The sequence below is a fragment of the Pseudonaja textilis genome, chromosome 6, assembly GCF_049901715.1.
Source record: "Pseudonaja textilis isolate UNSWEBS1 chromosome 6, rPseTex1.2, whole genome shotgun sequence".
In the NCBI taxonomy this organism is placed as follows: Eukaryota; Metazoa; Chordata; class Lepidosauria; order Squamata; family Elapidae; genus Pseudonaja; species Pseudonaja textilis.
Window position 1 is genome coordinate 44,702,854 of NC_141995.1, and position 16,517 is coordinate 44,719,370.

The 16,517-nt window shown below is 41.7% G+C and overlaps 1 protein-coding gene and 1 long non-coding RNA gene across 3 annotated transcripts; one reads left to right on the forward strand and one right to left on the reverse strand.

The window, feature by feature from the left end:
- The first annotated feature begins 18 nt into the window (after positions 1-18).
- LOC148125467 (uncharacterized) lies at positions 19-4,783 on the forward strand. Its single transcript, XR_015744152.1, has 3 exons — positions 19-144; positions 3,000-3,117; positions 4,649-4,783. It is a non-coding gene; the product is annotated as an uncharacterized LOC148125467 (long non-coding RNA).
- Positions 4,461-16,511, reverse strand: CLRN2 (clarin 2). 2 transcript variants are annotated; one of them, XM_087936455.1, is made up of 3 exons: positions 16,324-16,511; positions 10,578-10,757; positions 4,461-4,860 (listed from the first exon to the last, which is right to left on the reverse strand). In XM_087936455.1, the coding sequence occupies exons 1-3, from the start codon at positions 16,469-16,471 to the stop codon at positions 4,595-4,597; spliced, it is 594 nt and encodes a 197-aa protein (XP_087792581.1). In that variant the 5' UTR covers positions 16,472-16,511; the 3' UTR covers positions 4,461-4,594. The 2 variants fall into 2 exon arrangements, with proteins under 2 accessions (XP_087792581.1, XP_026555523.2); XM_026699738.2 differs by lacking the exon at positions 16,324-16,511 and adding an exon at positions 12,965-13,352.
- Between the last annotated feature and the right edge of the window lie 6 nt (positions 16,512-16,517).

Here is a 16,517-nt window from a genome sequence, read left to right on the forward strand (position 1 = left end):
CGCATGGGCCGGGCGGAAGGAGACGCTCCATAGGGGGGGGGGGGAGCCATGGTGGGTAGAGCCGCGGGCCTCTTTCATTCAACAGCCTCGCTTCCTCTGCTCGGCTTGGGAGGCCCTGCGCTTGCTGATCAATGCACGAACAAAGTAATAATCCCAGGCGGCCGGGCAGATCTCAGACCCCCGACTTCCGCTTCTCACTGTGAATTAGGGGGTCCCCAAGCGGCCAACCCCCCTCCCCCGCCTCTTGCACCCGAGTCCACCAGGAGGTCCACCCCGTTGGATGTAAGATTCTGGTCCGCGTGGGATGGAAAGAGACCTGGATACCCTGACCTTGGAGGGAAATTCTGCCCAGCTTGTGAATGGGGAGTTATTTGGGTTTCTTCTCCAAAACCAATTCTATTTTTTTTAATTTTTCTTATATGTATCCATGTATTCATAACTATGTTTTTACTTATACCTATTATCTTGTAAGCAATTGAAAACCAAATAAATAAACTCAAAAAGAGAAATAAAAAACAACAACTCCTGAGCTCCAGCCCACAGCCAGGTTCGGAAGTGCTCTACCAACCAGGAGACCCTGAGTTTTAGTCCTATCCTAGGTGCTAAGCCAGCAGAGCCACGTTAGTCAATACCCCCTTTCTCAGCAGTCAAGGGCCACCTTTTTTTTGTAAAAAAACAAACTGCAAGAAAACTGCAGATCCTTGTTTTTAAAATTACCTGTCAAAATCAGACACAAAATTCCAGCTAGAGTCTCTTCTTTGCATTTACAGGCCTTCCTCTTGTCAAGCAAAATAGCCTTGCTGTTATGACAAGTTGGGCATTAAATCCCCCCTCAATTTCTCTGGGACAAACAGGCACATCTGCTTCTTGGGATTTGAGTCCAGCTTGTTTGCCATAACCTTCCCTATTCTGGCTTCTTGTGCATCTCCCTCCAGTATGTGACTCCTATAACTGGACTAAATATGGCTTAGTTGATGCAGAACAGGATAGAGTTGTTGGAAGTAATATCCATCTGGTTCAGTTCCAAGCTGGGAGAAAGACACTGGAAACATGGAGGCTGATTGGAAAGAGGGTCCATTTATTGATGAACAGAGCCACATGTTTGTAGTTCTGGTGGAGCTGACCACGTGGAGTCAAGAGTGGGGATTATTTATACCTTCTCTTTGGCTTTGCACTTGAACTTCCTGTTCATGTGCAAGAACATGTATTCTTTTGGCTGTTGTCAAGACTCCCATGGAGCCAGTACAAATCCTGGGAGTTTGTGTGAGCTAAGTTTGGTTGAAGTTTGAACTGCTGGAGAGGGTGCAACTGAGATGATGCAATGAAGGGGCTTTGGGCAATTCTTATTGTGGCTGAGGGCTAATCCTAAATTTGTTGAATCTTGGGTGAGGGTATTTACTTATGAATGGAGCTGGCTATCTCTTTATCTCCTTAACCCCTCTTTCAAACCAGCAATCCTCTCTGTCCAAGATATGGTCTTCAAAAGAGTGGCCTGTGCCTCTTGACCTTTGGGACATTCGGTGACATCAGCATGTTTCTGGGGTGGCTGACAAATTGAGGTTGAGAGTAGGTGTGCTTTTATATGTTTTTGGGGCTTTGTGATTGAGATGCCTTTTCCTGTACAAGAATATGTCATTTAATATTTTAATGGCCATTGCCAGATTCCTATGGGGTCATATAGGGGTCATGACTGACTCTACAAGCAAAAGGGGAAATGCAAATCCTAGGTGTTTTGTTTGTCTGAGTTAATCATGTCAGCTTTGGCCTCTTGCCTATTGTGTTGCTCATTTGGAATTTCTGGCTGCTCCTTGCTTATTAATAGACTGGCTCAGCTTTCTGAATGGATATTAAATATCCACTCCTAAAAACTGGCTTCTTCAAATTTCTGCTTGATGCTGTTTTCCTATAGCAGGGGCTGCTTTCTGCCTTTAAGATGTCTTTTCTCTTATCCTTCAGGGAAAATATTCTATTCTGCCTCTTTTTAATATTAAGAATAAAGAATTTTATTCTGGGGAGAGGAGCCTTCCTACAGTAGCATTTAGAAGTGATCTTCCTTCCCAATTGGTGATTTTGCTTAGAACTGCAAAGCACCCAGTGTTCCTTCCAGCAATCTATTCCAGTGAGTTCCAAACAACAAACTTATAATAAATTATATATAAATTGCTGAATCTATTAATAGGTCTCAAAAGACCAGCTATCACTGTTCGTGTTCATATACAAAGAGATTTCATTTGGTTGGGATGCCAACATTTCATTGGCTGCATGATCTTTAGCAGATATGAAGAGTTTCCCCTTAAAGACTTGAGAAGTATACAACTGGAGAAATTCACACATGTTGTTTTGAGAAAGATGTGGAGCTTCCCTTTGATGGGTTGTCCCTAAGCACAACCAGGCCAGCCCAAACTACAATTACAAATGTCTGTCTGGATTGACGGAATTACAAAAACCTTGGGTACAGGATTCAATCAACCTTTCTCAAGACAGAATGTTACATTATCTTCTCTTCCTTTTTCATTACAGAACAGCTTTGTTTTGTGATTTGAGATGTTATAATTTGAGGAGGGCAGGCCAGCTCTTCATGGACTGGAATACCTGCCAATCAGATTTGTGGCTCCTGGATTCTCTTCAATTCCTTAAAACTACAGTCTCCCAATACAATCAATGATAACAGCATCTTTGTCATTCTCATATTTTGGACAACAGAATACACAAGTGACTATATTGTTACCTGACATTGTGCCATCAAAATGGTATCAACTCTTAGGGACCACATAGATCTTCTCCAGGACACTCTCCAACCTGGTCTTTCAGATCTTCCAATGATATATCCATAGTTGCTGCTGGATGTTGTATTCTCTTTCCTCCCACCCTTCCCAGAAACTAGGTCTTCACATAAGGTCTTTTAAGTAAAATCATTTGAGCCTGGTCACTTTTTGTCTTGGGTTGTTTTGTTTGATGATCTTTTTATTTGTTTTCTTGATTATCCATTGTATTCTCAGGTGTCTTCTCCAAAACGAAGTTCAAAAAGATCAATGCTCTTCCTGTCCTGTTGCTCAAGACCACTTCCAAAGAGCATGACAGGCAAAACTATGGATTGCATAATTCTGATACTTGCAGGTACAGACAAATTGTATAATCTGAATATGTTACTTACAAATATCTGATTTCCCAGTTTAGAATTATTCAAGGCAGTGCCTTTATTAAAGTATTTCCCTGCCTCATCCATTGAATTTTACAGAATCTCAAGTCTGAGGCTCTTCCCTTGGACACACATAGTCCTATCTTATTCTTTCTAAATCATTCAAGAGAGAAATAGCAAACATTTTGTTTTGTCACTAGTTTTATTTATGCATATCTCATCTGGTGCATTTGTCAAGTTTTAGGTGGCTTTGATAGACATAGATGGAAAACCTGGACGTTTTTGTGTTATGGTTTTTCCTTTTTGGCATTCCATTTATCTGAGAAGTTTGAGTTAAATTACAAAATGCTAAGGATATTGTGACTGGGTAATTATCTTCAAGGCTCAGTAAGAATGACCTAGTGATATAAAATAAAATTGAATACAATCATAAATAAAAATAAAAGGAGACAAAGTGATTTGTGCCACCGGTTCATCAGCACCATTTTCCTTTGATTCTGAAGAGAAGGATTAAATGCTTAGTGCCTTATGGGCGACATCATTGAAATAACAGCAGCATTTGAGAGGTGGTCAAAATGTGATAGATGGCAAGAAAGACTTGGGTCACAATGCCACAATTTCCATTTTGAAGATTTCGACCTTCAATCCACAAATTCCCAGGGAGTCTCATGACTTGAGAGCTCATAGTAGTTCCGTGATTCCATTTCCTTGCACAATAGGATAGGGAATGCCATCTGACAAGTTTTCCAGAAAAGCATTAGTGCACTTCTCGTAATCTCAGCTATGAATTGTATGCATGTTGGGGCAAAGTTTTTGTGATGCTTGGCTGGGAAAGCAAATACTTTAGCCCCCCCCCCCAAGAGACACCCCAAAACCATAATAGGAAATGAGTTTTCATCTAATTTTTTGTTATTCTTCAAAAAAGGTTAAATTCCTTTAATCTTTAGTAAAGGCTTATGGTATCTTGCCAAGAGTAACATATCTGAGTATGAATTAATACACTTCAGAAATAATTATGTGGCAGGAGGAAAACTTCTCCTTAGTTCCTCACCTTTAAACAAACAGTGATACAGACCTTTTTAGCTTCTGAGGTACTTAACAAAGGCTAATGATATACCGAATTAGTTTTCATGAAACAAAGGTATCCATTTTTCAATGCACAATGTTGGGGCAAAGGTAGTGTAAATTTCTCCTTTGGAAGATCTATGGATGACACCTTATAACCAGCAGGAAAAGATGAAGGGCTCCTAAAGTTTTGGACACGATGAGGGAGACACAATCCTCTTCCAGAGTATGGACACAGCAGATTTCAGCATTTGATGACATCAACCTGTTTGTGATACTAATTTCCCCCCTTTTAGATCCAGAAATGCTACTTGATGTGAGCGGCTTTAAAGTATGCAAATGATCAAAGGATCATGGAAGTTCAGAAGAGGCAAATGGCAAACAAAGGACTTAGTACATGATATCTTCTGCTGTAACGTTTGCTTCTTCTATCTTTGTTCTCAGAGTTGGGAAGCGAATTGTGCTGAGGGCAACGATGACCACATTCAGCCCATTGATTGTTGCACTCGCTACACAAAGCCAGAAAGAAGGCATATATTCTTCTTCCAGGATGAGAAATTGGAAGCCATTTTCCTGAAAATTGGCAATTCTTTCTGTAAGCCGATGCAGTTTGACATCTGCCACAAAAGCGGTCACAGCCAGTGTGGTACATCCGCCTAGAAATAAACGTTTTAAAAAAAGTCATTTATGCACATGCCCTACAGAGCAGATGACTCTCATTTCCAGCTGATCCTGGAGTTGTTCTTATTTGAGTTGTTGACTAGCCAAGGATTGCACCTAACTTTTTAAGAGATGCCAAAAATACAGAGAGCAAGATGCTGATGCAAAATGAAGAAGGACACCTCATTCCATAATTCTTGGGTTTTGGAGAAATTAAACTATCCCTTTGAGCTGAGGGGGTTCAACAGTCATAAGTGTCAGAGGGGCCAGAGGGTCATTTTGCTTTTTATACCCAAAAAACGCCTTGCAAATATCTCCAGTGGCACAAAGATTTCCTTCCAAAAATACATGAAACTCACAGATTTCATCTCATTGGAAAGGCACAAACCAACCGGTTTCACCTTGGCTGAGATATTGAGCTGTAAGTTGTTTCTATTTTCCATAGATTGTCCTTAATATACAATGTACCTGTGTTTTCCTGAAAATAAGACCCAGTCTTATATTTTTGCCTTCAAAAGAGGCGTTAGGGCTTATTTGGGGGGATGTCTTATTTTTTTCACGTAGAGGTGGTGAGCGCAGGAGCTGACAGGAATGGGAGCACTGCTTCTGTTAGTTCCATCATTGTTTTTCTTTCTTCCAATGTTGCTTTAATAGCAATGATGGAACTAACAGAAGCAATTAAAAAACAGAAGAATGACAAAACTCCAGGGCTGGATGGTTTAGTTTAGTTTAGTTTATTGTCATTGCACCTCATACAATGAAATTAAATACCATCTTCAGTGTACATTATGACTATGAAAATAAATACAAACACATATCCTTCACATTCTATACACTGAATTTAAATCCTGTAATCTACCACACAGAGTTGTATAAAACTTTACAGGACTTGTTAAGCGACCCAATGTTGGAAGTATTTAATGAATTATTGATGGAGGTGAAAGTACCAAATTCTTGGATGGAAGCATATATAAATTCTCATATCGAAACAAGACTCAGATCTGAAATAGATAAAAAAATTACAGGCTGATATTCCTATTGAATGTGGACTATAATATATTTGCTTCAATAATAGCGGAATGACTAAAGAGATTTTTAAACCAATTTAGTTCAGATCAAAATGGGTTTTTACCAAAGAGACAAATAAAAGACAATATGATAATAATTTTGAACACTTTGGAATACTATGAAGCGCGCTCAGAGAAGCAAATGGTGTTGATTTTTCTAGATGCACAGAAGGCATTTGATAATGTGAACTCGCAATTTATGTTAGCAGAATTGAAAGCAATGAACTTTGGAGAGAGATTTATTATGATGATCAAAGCAATATATTGTAAACAAACTGCAAGGGTGATGGTAAAGGGGGATATGACTGAAAAGGTTAACATTAAGGGAACAAGACAAGGATGCCCCTTGTCACCATTATTATTTGTATTGACACTAGAAGTATTAAATAGAAATATTAGACAAGATGAGGAGATAAAAGGTATGGAGGTAAAAAAAGAAAAAATATAAATTACAGGCATTGGCAAATGATTTAGTTTTTATTCTAGAAAACCCTCTAGAAACAGGACATAAGCTAATAAAAAATAGAGTATGGTGAAGTGCAGGATTGCAAACAGAGAAAAAAACTAAGATCTTAGTGAAAAATGTCATAGAGAAACAGAAAAAAGAGATAACAAAGAGATTAGATATCCAAATCACTAAGAAAGTAAAATATTTAGGGATTCAATTAACAGCAAGAAGTGCAACAATTAAAGAAGATAATTACTATAAACTGAAACAGCAAATTAAGGTAAATTTTGAAAAATAGAAAAACTTGTAATTATTGTTAATAGGAAGAATAGCAACAATTAAAATGAATATATTTTAACAATTAAAATGAATATATATTATACCTATTTCAAACAATTCCGATAAAATTAGAGAAAAAATATTTTGAAGATCTTAATAAAATCATATTAAAATATATCTGGCAAGGGAAAAAAAGCAAGAATAAACTTAAAAATGCTATGGGACACAAGAACCAGAGGAGGGTTTGGGAATTATAATTGGGAATTATACTACCAGGTCGCAGTGTTAACATGGATGAAAGAATGGATTGTATTGAGGAACATAAGATTATTGACTCTGGAGCGGCATGATTTGCAATTGGGTTGGTATGCCTTTCTATGGTATGGGAAAAGTCAGGTACACAGTTACTTTCAAACACATTATATAAGAAATGCTTTATACTGTTAATATGGAAGAAAATTAAAGACCAGCACTATTTGAAGATTTCAGTTTGGCTTTCGACAATGGAAGCACTTATTCATCCAAATATTATTAATATGGGAAATATTGTTAGATACAAAGATATTTTGAATGAAAAGGGTGAGTTCAAAACTAAGCAAGAATTAAATGAACAAAGGATTGACATGGTTTGGTATTCATATATGCAAATTCAGTCTAGATATGAACAAGATGTTAAACTAGATGGTTTCTATAAAGAACCGACAGGACTGGATAAAATATTAACAAGAACAGAAGAAAGATTGATAAAAAATCGTACAGTTATCCATTGGGTGTTAAATTGGAAGAAGAATAAGTGAAGGAGACAATGATACCATGGGCCAATTTTTTTGGTTACACTTTAGAATTTGATAAATGACAGAGGATTATACCTGAAAATTATAGTAAAGAGAATGTATATTTAATTATTCATATACTAACTGCAGCTAGAATTGTATCTGCACAAAATTGGAAAAGTGAAGAGATTCCGAATGAAGACAATGTGATTAGAAAAATACTAGACTGTGCAGAAATGAATAGGTTAACATTAGCAAGCCAAGAGAAGGAACAAGCGGAATATTATATGATATGGGATTCATTTTATCAATGGTTGAAAAATAAATATGGAAGTTAAAAACTAAAGAAGACGGTACAAAATAGTAAACACATAGTAAGAATTTAAAATGTTAAGATGGGGAATGTTAGAAGAATTAGATATATGATGTAGATTAGTACCATGGAAGACATCCTGGCATGTTTTGGAAGGGAGATAAAAATAAATCCTGCAGTCTCTCACCATCGCTATGCAAACCCCAGAACGGGCAATAGCAGCTGTGCCTTCTCCCTTCCAAAATACATTGGGATGTGATCTGAATAAGACCCAGCTTGACCTGCAATTGAAATGCCTCCCAGCTCTTTACCAAAGGGACAGTGTCTCTCCTCTACATTTTGCCGCCTTCAGCGTGCGAGGTGCAGCAGGTAAATCCTGCTTTTCATTTTCGATGCGCTCCCTGCTCGCCACAGCTGGGACCGCTGTGAGAAGCTCTGGCAGCAGGCAGAGGCACAGCGCTGCCCACTCTATCCAGTTGCTGCTGCAAGCACATTTGGGGAAACAGCCAGGAAGTGTTTCAATACTGGGAGTAGGTCAAGCCAGAACTTTTTCAGATGACATCCTGGTGTGTTTTGGAAGGGAAGAGATGTAGCTGCTATTGTATTGCCTGGGATGTGTTCTGAATAACACCCAGCTAACCTGCTACCATATTGAAACACTTCCCAAAAGGCGGGGGGAACAAATGGGAAGGGTGCCCAGCCTTGTGGTGCTTTGTTTTGATTCAGGTGCTGCTGCTGACTTGGAAGGGGCAGCGTTTACATTTTCACACCATGTCTCCTGAGAGGTGGTGTGGAGAGGTGGGCGAGTTACTCATCCTTACCTGCGTGGCTTGTCCCTTTCTTTTCCGCTCCAGCCTAACCTAGCCTGTCATCTCCCTCAGAGAAGGGAAGCCAGGTTCAAAGGGGATGGGAGGGTCGGGACCAATCTGCAAGAAACAGACCTCGAGCGACCGTATCCCTTTCCATCCTTCTCCTTCCGCTTGCTTTTGAGGTGAGGGATGAAAAGCCCCGTCATTCCCAGCCTCCACCCCACTGTCTGTCTTTGCAGAGTGTGCGGTGGAAATGGAGGACCAGATTGAATGGCGGGAGCTGAGCGTGAAGGGGCTGTGGCATGGTGCCACCCCTGCCTCACCACCTGCCTTGTCTCCTTTTGCACAGCAACAGGTGGAGGCAAAGGCACAGGGCAGTGGGGGAGACATGTGATGTGGCCTACCAGACACACTGTGGCCACCTGCCGCATTGCAGCCGTGGGCAAGCAAAGGTGGAGAGAGTGGACAGGCGGTCGCACAGCGCATCCGGCGGGCCAGATCATGCGCCTCCACCTGCACTTCTGCTGGTGCCACCGTTGTTGTCAGCCCCGGATACATCTTGATTCAGATTTGGGGTTGCCACAAGGGAGGATGGGTAAGTATGGCAACGAGAGAGAAGTGAGAAGGGAGGATAGCCACAACAACATTCTTTTCCAGAGCTCACGGTCGAGTGGCTAGAGTTTGGAAGGGAATGACTGGATTTGGTGGGAGTTCAGAATGGAGGTGGATCGGAGAGTGTGACTTGAGGGTCATCAGTAAGGGGTTGGGTGTGAGTTTTAGTGTGGCAGGGGAAAATGCGGGAATTCAGATTTGGGGTTTCCCCAGATGTGCCAATATGACTTCTCTAATAAACTCTTACTTGGATGGACTTTGTCTCTGAGTGCTGAATTTGGGATGGAGAGTTGGTTGGAATGCTGACAGCTGTGAGCCTAGGGAAGTGGTGGGATGAGAATGGCACCATGCTACGGCCTCTCCCATGTGCTCTCGGCCCCCACCTTCCAACCTCATCCCCCAGCTCTGCTGCACAATCTGGAAGCAAAGTCAGATGGCGGGATGGATCACGTACCCCCCCCCCCCATGCCTCTGCCTATGCCTGCTGCTTGGAGGGATTGGGCTGTGCAGGCTACAACTGGTTCCGGACACCATCGGATTCCACATGCATGCTCTCCACCTTCTATGCTGGCTACGCTCATCCACCACTGATGAGGCTCTGAACTAGGGCTTATTTTTGGGATAGAGCTTACATTGCAAGCAGCATGAAAAATCATGCTAGGGTTATTTTGGGGGGTAGGTCTTATTTTCGGGGAAACACAGTGTGTACAATTGAGATCAAAACTTTCATTGCTAAGCAATGCAGTCATTAAATATGCCACACCTGATTTTATAATATTTTTGCCATGGTTGTTAAGGAAGTCACTATGGTTATTAAGCAAATCCAGCTGCCCTTATTGACCTTACTTGTCAGAAGTCCCCTACGATGGCAATCATGTGATCCTGGGACACTGCAACCACTGAAAATACATGCCAGTTGCAAGTGCTTCAATTTTATAGTTGTCAGTGAGAGAAGCTTCTACTGGACCTGCAGTTGTTCACCAAAAGTATTCATTATTAAAGTCCTCAATTCAAACTCCCAGCGATATTTTTATTAGGCCAGATTTGGAAAATTACAACAACAAATTTTTTTTAAAATTGCAATCTTTCTAATGTCCAGATATGCAAGCTAGAAAAGGGTGAGATTGGAGAAAAGGGGGTGGCTGAAATTCAGCCTCAAATAATGAGGTTAGGAGAAGTATTTGCAGGGTGTGATCAGAAAAGTCAAGATGGCAGCACAGTGGTGTGATTGATGTACCTATGAACAAGTGAGGCTCCAATTACAGTGTTGTGGCTGCCTTTTTCTGACCATACCTTGTGGACAGCCCTGGTGGCCAAAATTTGTGGACTGTGGAAGGAGACCTCAGACTCTCACATAACACTTTCCTACAGTTTCAGTATTGTTGCTGTGAAGAAAGAAAAGTTCATTATACCTGCCACCAAGTTCCACAAAGCTACTCCGGCAGGTCCTTCAATGGCCCGAAAAGGGACTTTTAGGAGGTTCAAGAAGCAGAATCCGCAGCTGACCAGAGCAAAGGAAAATGCCACCGACAAGGAGAGGATAACTGTCACATGGAGCATCGTGTTCACCTTTTTCACCAGGTATGGAAACACTGACGAGGAAAAAGCAGACTCCAGAAAGATTGGGGAGGTAAACAGATCCCACAAATAAACAAAATCACAGAAAATGGGGCAGAGATCGTCAGACTTTCTGTTTGGATTCAATGCAGATCCTTATTACTTTTGCCTGAAATCATGTGCACACCCATATACAGTTGGTATCAGGGAACATAGAACATAAAATAATAGTATTGGAAGGGACCTTAGAGGTTTTGTACTCTAACCCTTTGCTTAAGAAGGAGGTCCTATACCATGCTGGACAAATATTTCTCCAGTCCCTCATTGAAAACCTCCAGTGATGAAGGCAAGTCATTCCATTGCTGAACTGTTCTCACTCTCAGTAAATTTCTCCTTAGTTCCAGGTTGATCTCTCTTTGATAAGCTTCTATCCTTCTTGTCTTGCCCTCAGATGCTTTGGAGAACAGGTTGCCCACCTCTTCGTGAGAGTTATCTCAAAAATTGGAAGACTGCTATCATGGTATCCCCAGTCCTTTTCTTCATTAGACTAGACATAACCAGCTCCTGCAACCATTCGTCATAGGACTCATCCTACAGCCCCCTAATCATCTTCGTTGCTCTTTTCGGCACTCTTTTTAGAGTCTCATCATCTTTTGTTATCATGACGACCAAAACTTTTTGTATCGTGATGACACGGTACTCCAAATGTGGTCTCACTAGTACAGTTTAAAGCAGTACTAACACTGTACATTATTCTGAAATTATCCCTATGATGATGCAACCTAGGACTGCAGCAGCTTTTTGTGGCAGCTGCAGCAGATAACCCAACTCTAAATCTAAATTATGCAAAAGATCTGGTGACATTCTGGCCTTAGTCATAACAGAGGGGAATGTCTTTGCCTCTAACAAATCTAGTTGCATTATGGATAGTCATCCACTTGCAACCATTCATTTAGCAACTTTTCAAAATTACAACAGAACTGAAAAAAATAATTTATGACACTTACAACCATTGCAGCATCCCCATGATCATGTGATCAAACTTCGGGTGTTTGGTAATGGGTATGTATTTAAAATGGTTGCAACTTCCTTTTTTTTGGGAAACGACAAAAAAAATCAGATTTCATTCTTTGATAGTTCTGAGCCAGAAATTGCAAGCACATCCACAAGAGACATGCGAGGGAAGTTCTACAAAATAGGAGACGATCCCGTGTCCTTCTTATATCCACATAACTCTTAGTACTCTAATTCGTCTAGTCCAGGGGTCTGTTTAACACTTGAGCCACTTGGGCCCATTTCCCACAGAAAACAAACACTGGGAGCCACAAAACCTGGGTGGGCGTGGCCAAGTCAAAGTCACTCACTCCCACCCAGCCATGCCTACCCAGGTTTTGTGGCTCCCCGTGTTTTCTTTTCTATGGGAAACAAGTATCTCCCTCTGTCTTCCTCCCTCTCATCTCTCTCCCTCTCTGCCTATCTCCCTCTCGCTTATCTCTCTCTCGCTCTCTCATCTCTCTCTTTCTCCCTATCTGCAAATGGTTGCAACTCCCTGAGTAATCGCCCTTTGCACTTTCTCAGCTGGTTTCCAACAAGCAAAGTCAATGGGGGAAGTTGGATTGGTTCGATGACCACATTTTACTTAACAACTACAATTATTCACTTAATAACCATGGCAAAAAAGATCTTAAAATTAGGCATGACTCACCTAGCAACTGCTTTGCTTTTCCAAGCAATGGAAATTCCTGTCCCAATTATCATCATAAGTCAAGGACTACCTGTGTTCTATTCTTTGGGTGGGAATCATAATTTAAGTAGAGTTAAGATCTGGTTGGTAAAGATATATAGACCAACACTAGACCAGCAAAGACATGTTTTCTGTGTCTCTTGGTTGCCCTCTAGTGGTCCCTTTGCTTAGTCAACAGAGCAAGTGAATTAGCCCTCTTCTCTGTAATAAGATCCATCATTTTCCACCTTATTAGCTCCAAGGGCTGCCACTTTGGCCAAATTATGTTGAAAAATAAAATTCTTTTTTCAATCCAAACTTCAGAAGAAGAGAATATAGAATAACAAAGTTGGAAGGGACTGTGGAGAGCTCCTAGTCCAACTCCCAGCCCAAGCAGAACTTCTGTATCCAAAATTTTAAGGCAAATAATGACCTGAATAATCACTAATTATCAAAGAACCTCACTTAAATATGTTTATTTGCAAATGCAGGGAAAATGGAAACAAAAGAGGTACTTACTTTTGAATCTGGAAGGGCGACCCCCAAGTCCACACTGCCGCATTTTGTGGCCCCCAAAGAGCCCATAGTAAATTTTCCCCATGAATTTGATTAATTCAGGGTCTGTGGCGTTGACCAGCTCAGCACCAGTTTTGCAAAGGATTTTTCCCGTCATCCATTCCTGGCTGCCCATGGCCACGAGGATCAGGATGAAAGAGGCAAAGCTCAACACAGCACCAAGAGCAAATAAAGCTTTTTGAAAGCAGCTGGACATTTCTAACAGTTGTGGGAATCATATGGTGAGGCCTACCTACAAGGTCTCTTTCTGATCCATGAGTAGTAGTCTTTTTCTTTTTTCTTTAAAGAACCTCCAAAAGATTTTTATCTGCAGTAATCCAGAGACAGCCAACAGAGCCTTGTAATTCTGCAGAAAGAGGATGCTTGTTGCTAAGAAGACAATCTAGGATCTATTACGTGACTAACGTTTCATTGAAAGGTTCAAATTTCTCCCTGATTTTAAATATTGAAGTGATAGCCAGGTCTGACTTGGAATGTATTTAGCTTCACAGTCTGCTTCTAAGTCTCTTCCGGACATAGAAAGATCAATTTATTAGATTTTGGGACACCAAATCACTATTGCCTAGAATTTCTGTTTCTTAAATGTCATCCTGGCCATCTTGCTCAGATGATACTCTGCTTTCCAATACTGAATAATATTTCCAGATGAATAGGCACACCACTAGCACATTTTCAGGCTATGAAAAAAAAAAGATACGAATTGATTGCAGCCTGGGGAAACACATGCTTTTCTTGCAGCATTCCCAGGATGAAATGTAAAATGTTATGCCAGTTGCAAATGTTTGTTTAATAACCATTGATTTTATTTTATTTATTTATTGGTGGCTGATGGGAGCTTCAATAATCATTTGTGCACAAAAGGAAGAAAACAATCTGGCAAAAAAACAACAGGAAGCAGCATTAATTTCTTTATTTGCAAATATAGGGCTTCTAATCAGGGGCTGCCCAAGACAATTTGCTATTTGAGGCATCAGGTTTGTGGGGTCTTTAGTGCCCTCTGAGCTTGGTTGTTTGCTTGCAGACATTTTATTATCCACCTAGATTATCAATGTTCTGACTAACAAACCCAAGAAAATCAGAATTCTGAGACTAGAGACTTCCTCAAAGAATTTCTTCATTGGATACATCATATGCACAATCAAACGCAAAACCAACTCTGAATGTTTCCTATGATTTCAGTATAATTAAAATAAGAAATAACTTATACCAGTGTTGGCAAATCTTTTCAGCATGGACTGCTGAAACAGGACCGTGTGTGCAAGGGAGCACCGGAACCTGGAAAAGCAGCCCCCCAGTGCACATGTGCGCACATGTGCACACTGGAAAGCTGAGCTTCTGGTTTCCCGCACACGCATGCATGCTAGCCGCCTGGTCTTCCAGTTTCTGATACCAAGGAATGTGTACTGGGGAGCTGCTCTTCCTGTTTCCGGTGCTCCCTTATGTGCAAAGCCTAGCTGGCCAGTGCGTGTGTGCACGCCGGAACCCAGAAGAGCAATGGGCAACAGCTGGAGTGCCCGGAGAGATGGCTCTCCATGCTACTTCTGGTATATGTGCCATAGGCTTGCCATCACGGCCTTATACCATCCTGGACAAATGGTTACAGATGGAAACTAATCAAGAAGAGAACCAACCTAGAAGGAGAAATTTCCTAACAGTGAAAACAATTAACCAGTGGAATGGCTTACCTCCAGACGTTGCAATGGCGACTCCTTCTCCCGCTGCTGCCACTGCGTGCTCAGGTGAGTAGCCACTCACTGCGCAGGAGAGCCAGAGCTCTTCCTTCTCTGCATCTGGTGGCAGTGGCGGCTGCTCCTCCCTGTTCCCCTCCTTTCTGGGCTGACACGAAGGGACCGCGGCTGGCGGTGAGCTGTCCACCAAGGATGCAGAATTGCAAAAAGCAGCCGGTTGCTGGCAGCGCAGAGAAAACACTAGGGATGCTTCAGCCACATGGCTCTGTGGAGAGGCTCACACCTTCTCGGAGCAGAGAGCAGGTTGCGTGACCAGGTCATCAGGGAGCCACAGGAGAGGGGTCAAAAAGCCGCATGCAGCTCTGGAGCCACGGGTTGCTGACACCTGGACTGGACAGTCATTTGTCCAAAATGGTACAGAGTAGTACTCCTGCTTGAGCAGGGAATTGGACTAGAAGACCTTTAAGATTCCTTCCAACTTTGTTACTCTGTATTTTCTTTAAAACCTCCAGCACTGGAGTACCCACAACTCGGGAATGCAAGCTATTCCATTTATTTATTTATTTAATTTTTTATTTTCATTTATTTAGTTTAGTTTGTCAAGGATGTATGAGAAAACAAGTTTGAACATAACATATAAACATATAAGTATAAACTGGTATAAGTATATACATAATAAATGAGTATGAATAATGTCAATGAATACTTCAGCTTCAACCATAACAATACAAGAGCAAACAATAGATACAAACTCAAAGTTAATCGCACCAAATTTGATTGCAGAAAATAAGACTTCAGCAACAGAGTGGTCAGTGTCTGGAATACTCTACCTCAGTGGCCCCCAACCTTTTTTGTACCACGGCCTGGTACCGGCATCACAAAATGATCTGCGGCCCGGTACCGGCATCAGCACACATGACAAGGCAAGGCGAGCCGAGCGACTGGCCAGCCAGCCATCCCCTGCTTCTCCCTGCCACCTTCAACTCCTCCTTTGTACCTTTTTTGTGCTTTCTTAACCTCCTCCGCCATCGGGACGGCTCTTTGTTCGAAGCTGCCCCCCCCTCGATGAAACTAAGGCGCGAGGATTCCTTCTGGACCCAAACGCTGCTTTCCAACCGGAAAGCACTTTCTCGTCGAAACAAGATGGTGGCGCCCAGCAAACCCGCGACTCAGTAGAAAATGATCCACGGACCGGTACCAGTCCAGAGCCCGGTGGTTGGGGACCCCTGCTCTACCTGACTCTGTGGTTTCTTCCCCAAACCCCCAAAACTTTAACCTTAGACTGTCTACCATTGACTTCACCCCTTTCCTAAGAGGTCTGTAGGGGGTGTGCATAAGCGCACCAACGTGCCTACAGTCCCTGTCTTTTTTTTTTTTTTTTTTATTTTTCTTATATGTATTCATAACTATGTTTTTCATAACTATGTTTTTCCTTATACCTATTATCTTGTAAGCAATTGACAAACAAAACAAAACAAAATAAATAAAATAAAATAAAATAACTGTTCTCATTGTCAGGAAATTTCTCACGAGTTCTAGACTGGATCTCTCTTTAATGGTTGCTTCTCGTCCTACTCTCAGATGCAAGCTCTTGCCAGGGGTTTACCCACACACCTTTGGAGGATTTGGGCACAACTTCCTGCCAGATTCCCTGGAGCAGCGTGCTGGCTGGGGGATTCTGGGAGATGAAGTCCCCGCTGCTTAAAATGGCCGAGATTGACCAAACACAGCTCTGGACATTTCCCCACCCCCCCACCCGCATGGAAGAGAGTAACCAGGATCACCTAGTGGGGGCCGTGCTTCCTTTT

What these genes read in the sequence shown, in the direction of transcription:
- CLRN2 (XM_026699738.2), bottom strand. Translation starts at nt 13,217, where the DNA reads ATGTCCAGCTGCTTTCAAAAAGCTTTATTTGCTCTTGGTGCTGTGTTG. An exon ending in TCGCCCTTCCAGATTCAAAA is followed by an intron (nt 10,758 to 12,964) that starts GTAAGTACCTCT and finishes TTTCCTCGTCAG; the next exon opens with TGTTTCCATACCTGGTGAAA. An exon ending in TTTGTGGAACTTGGTGGCAG is followed by an intron (nt 4,861 to 10,577) that starts GTATAATGAACT and finishes GTTTATTTCTAG; the next exon opens with GCGGATGTACCACACTGGCT.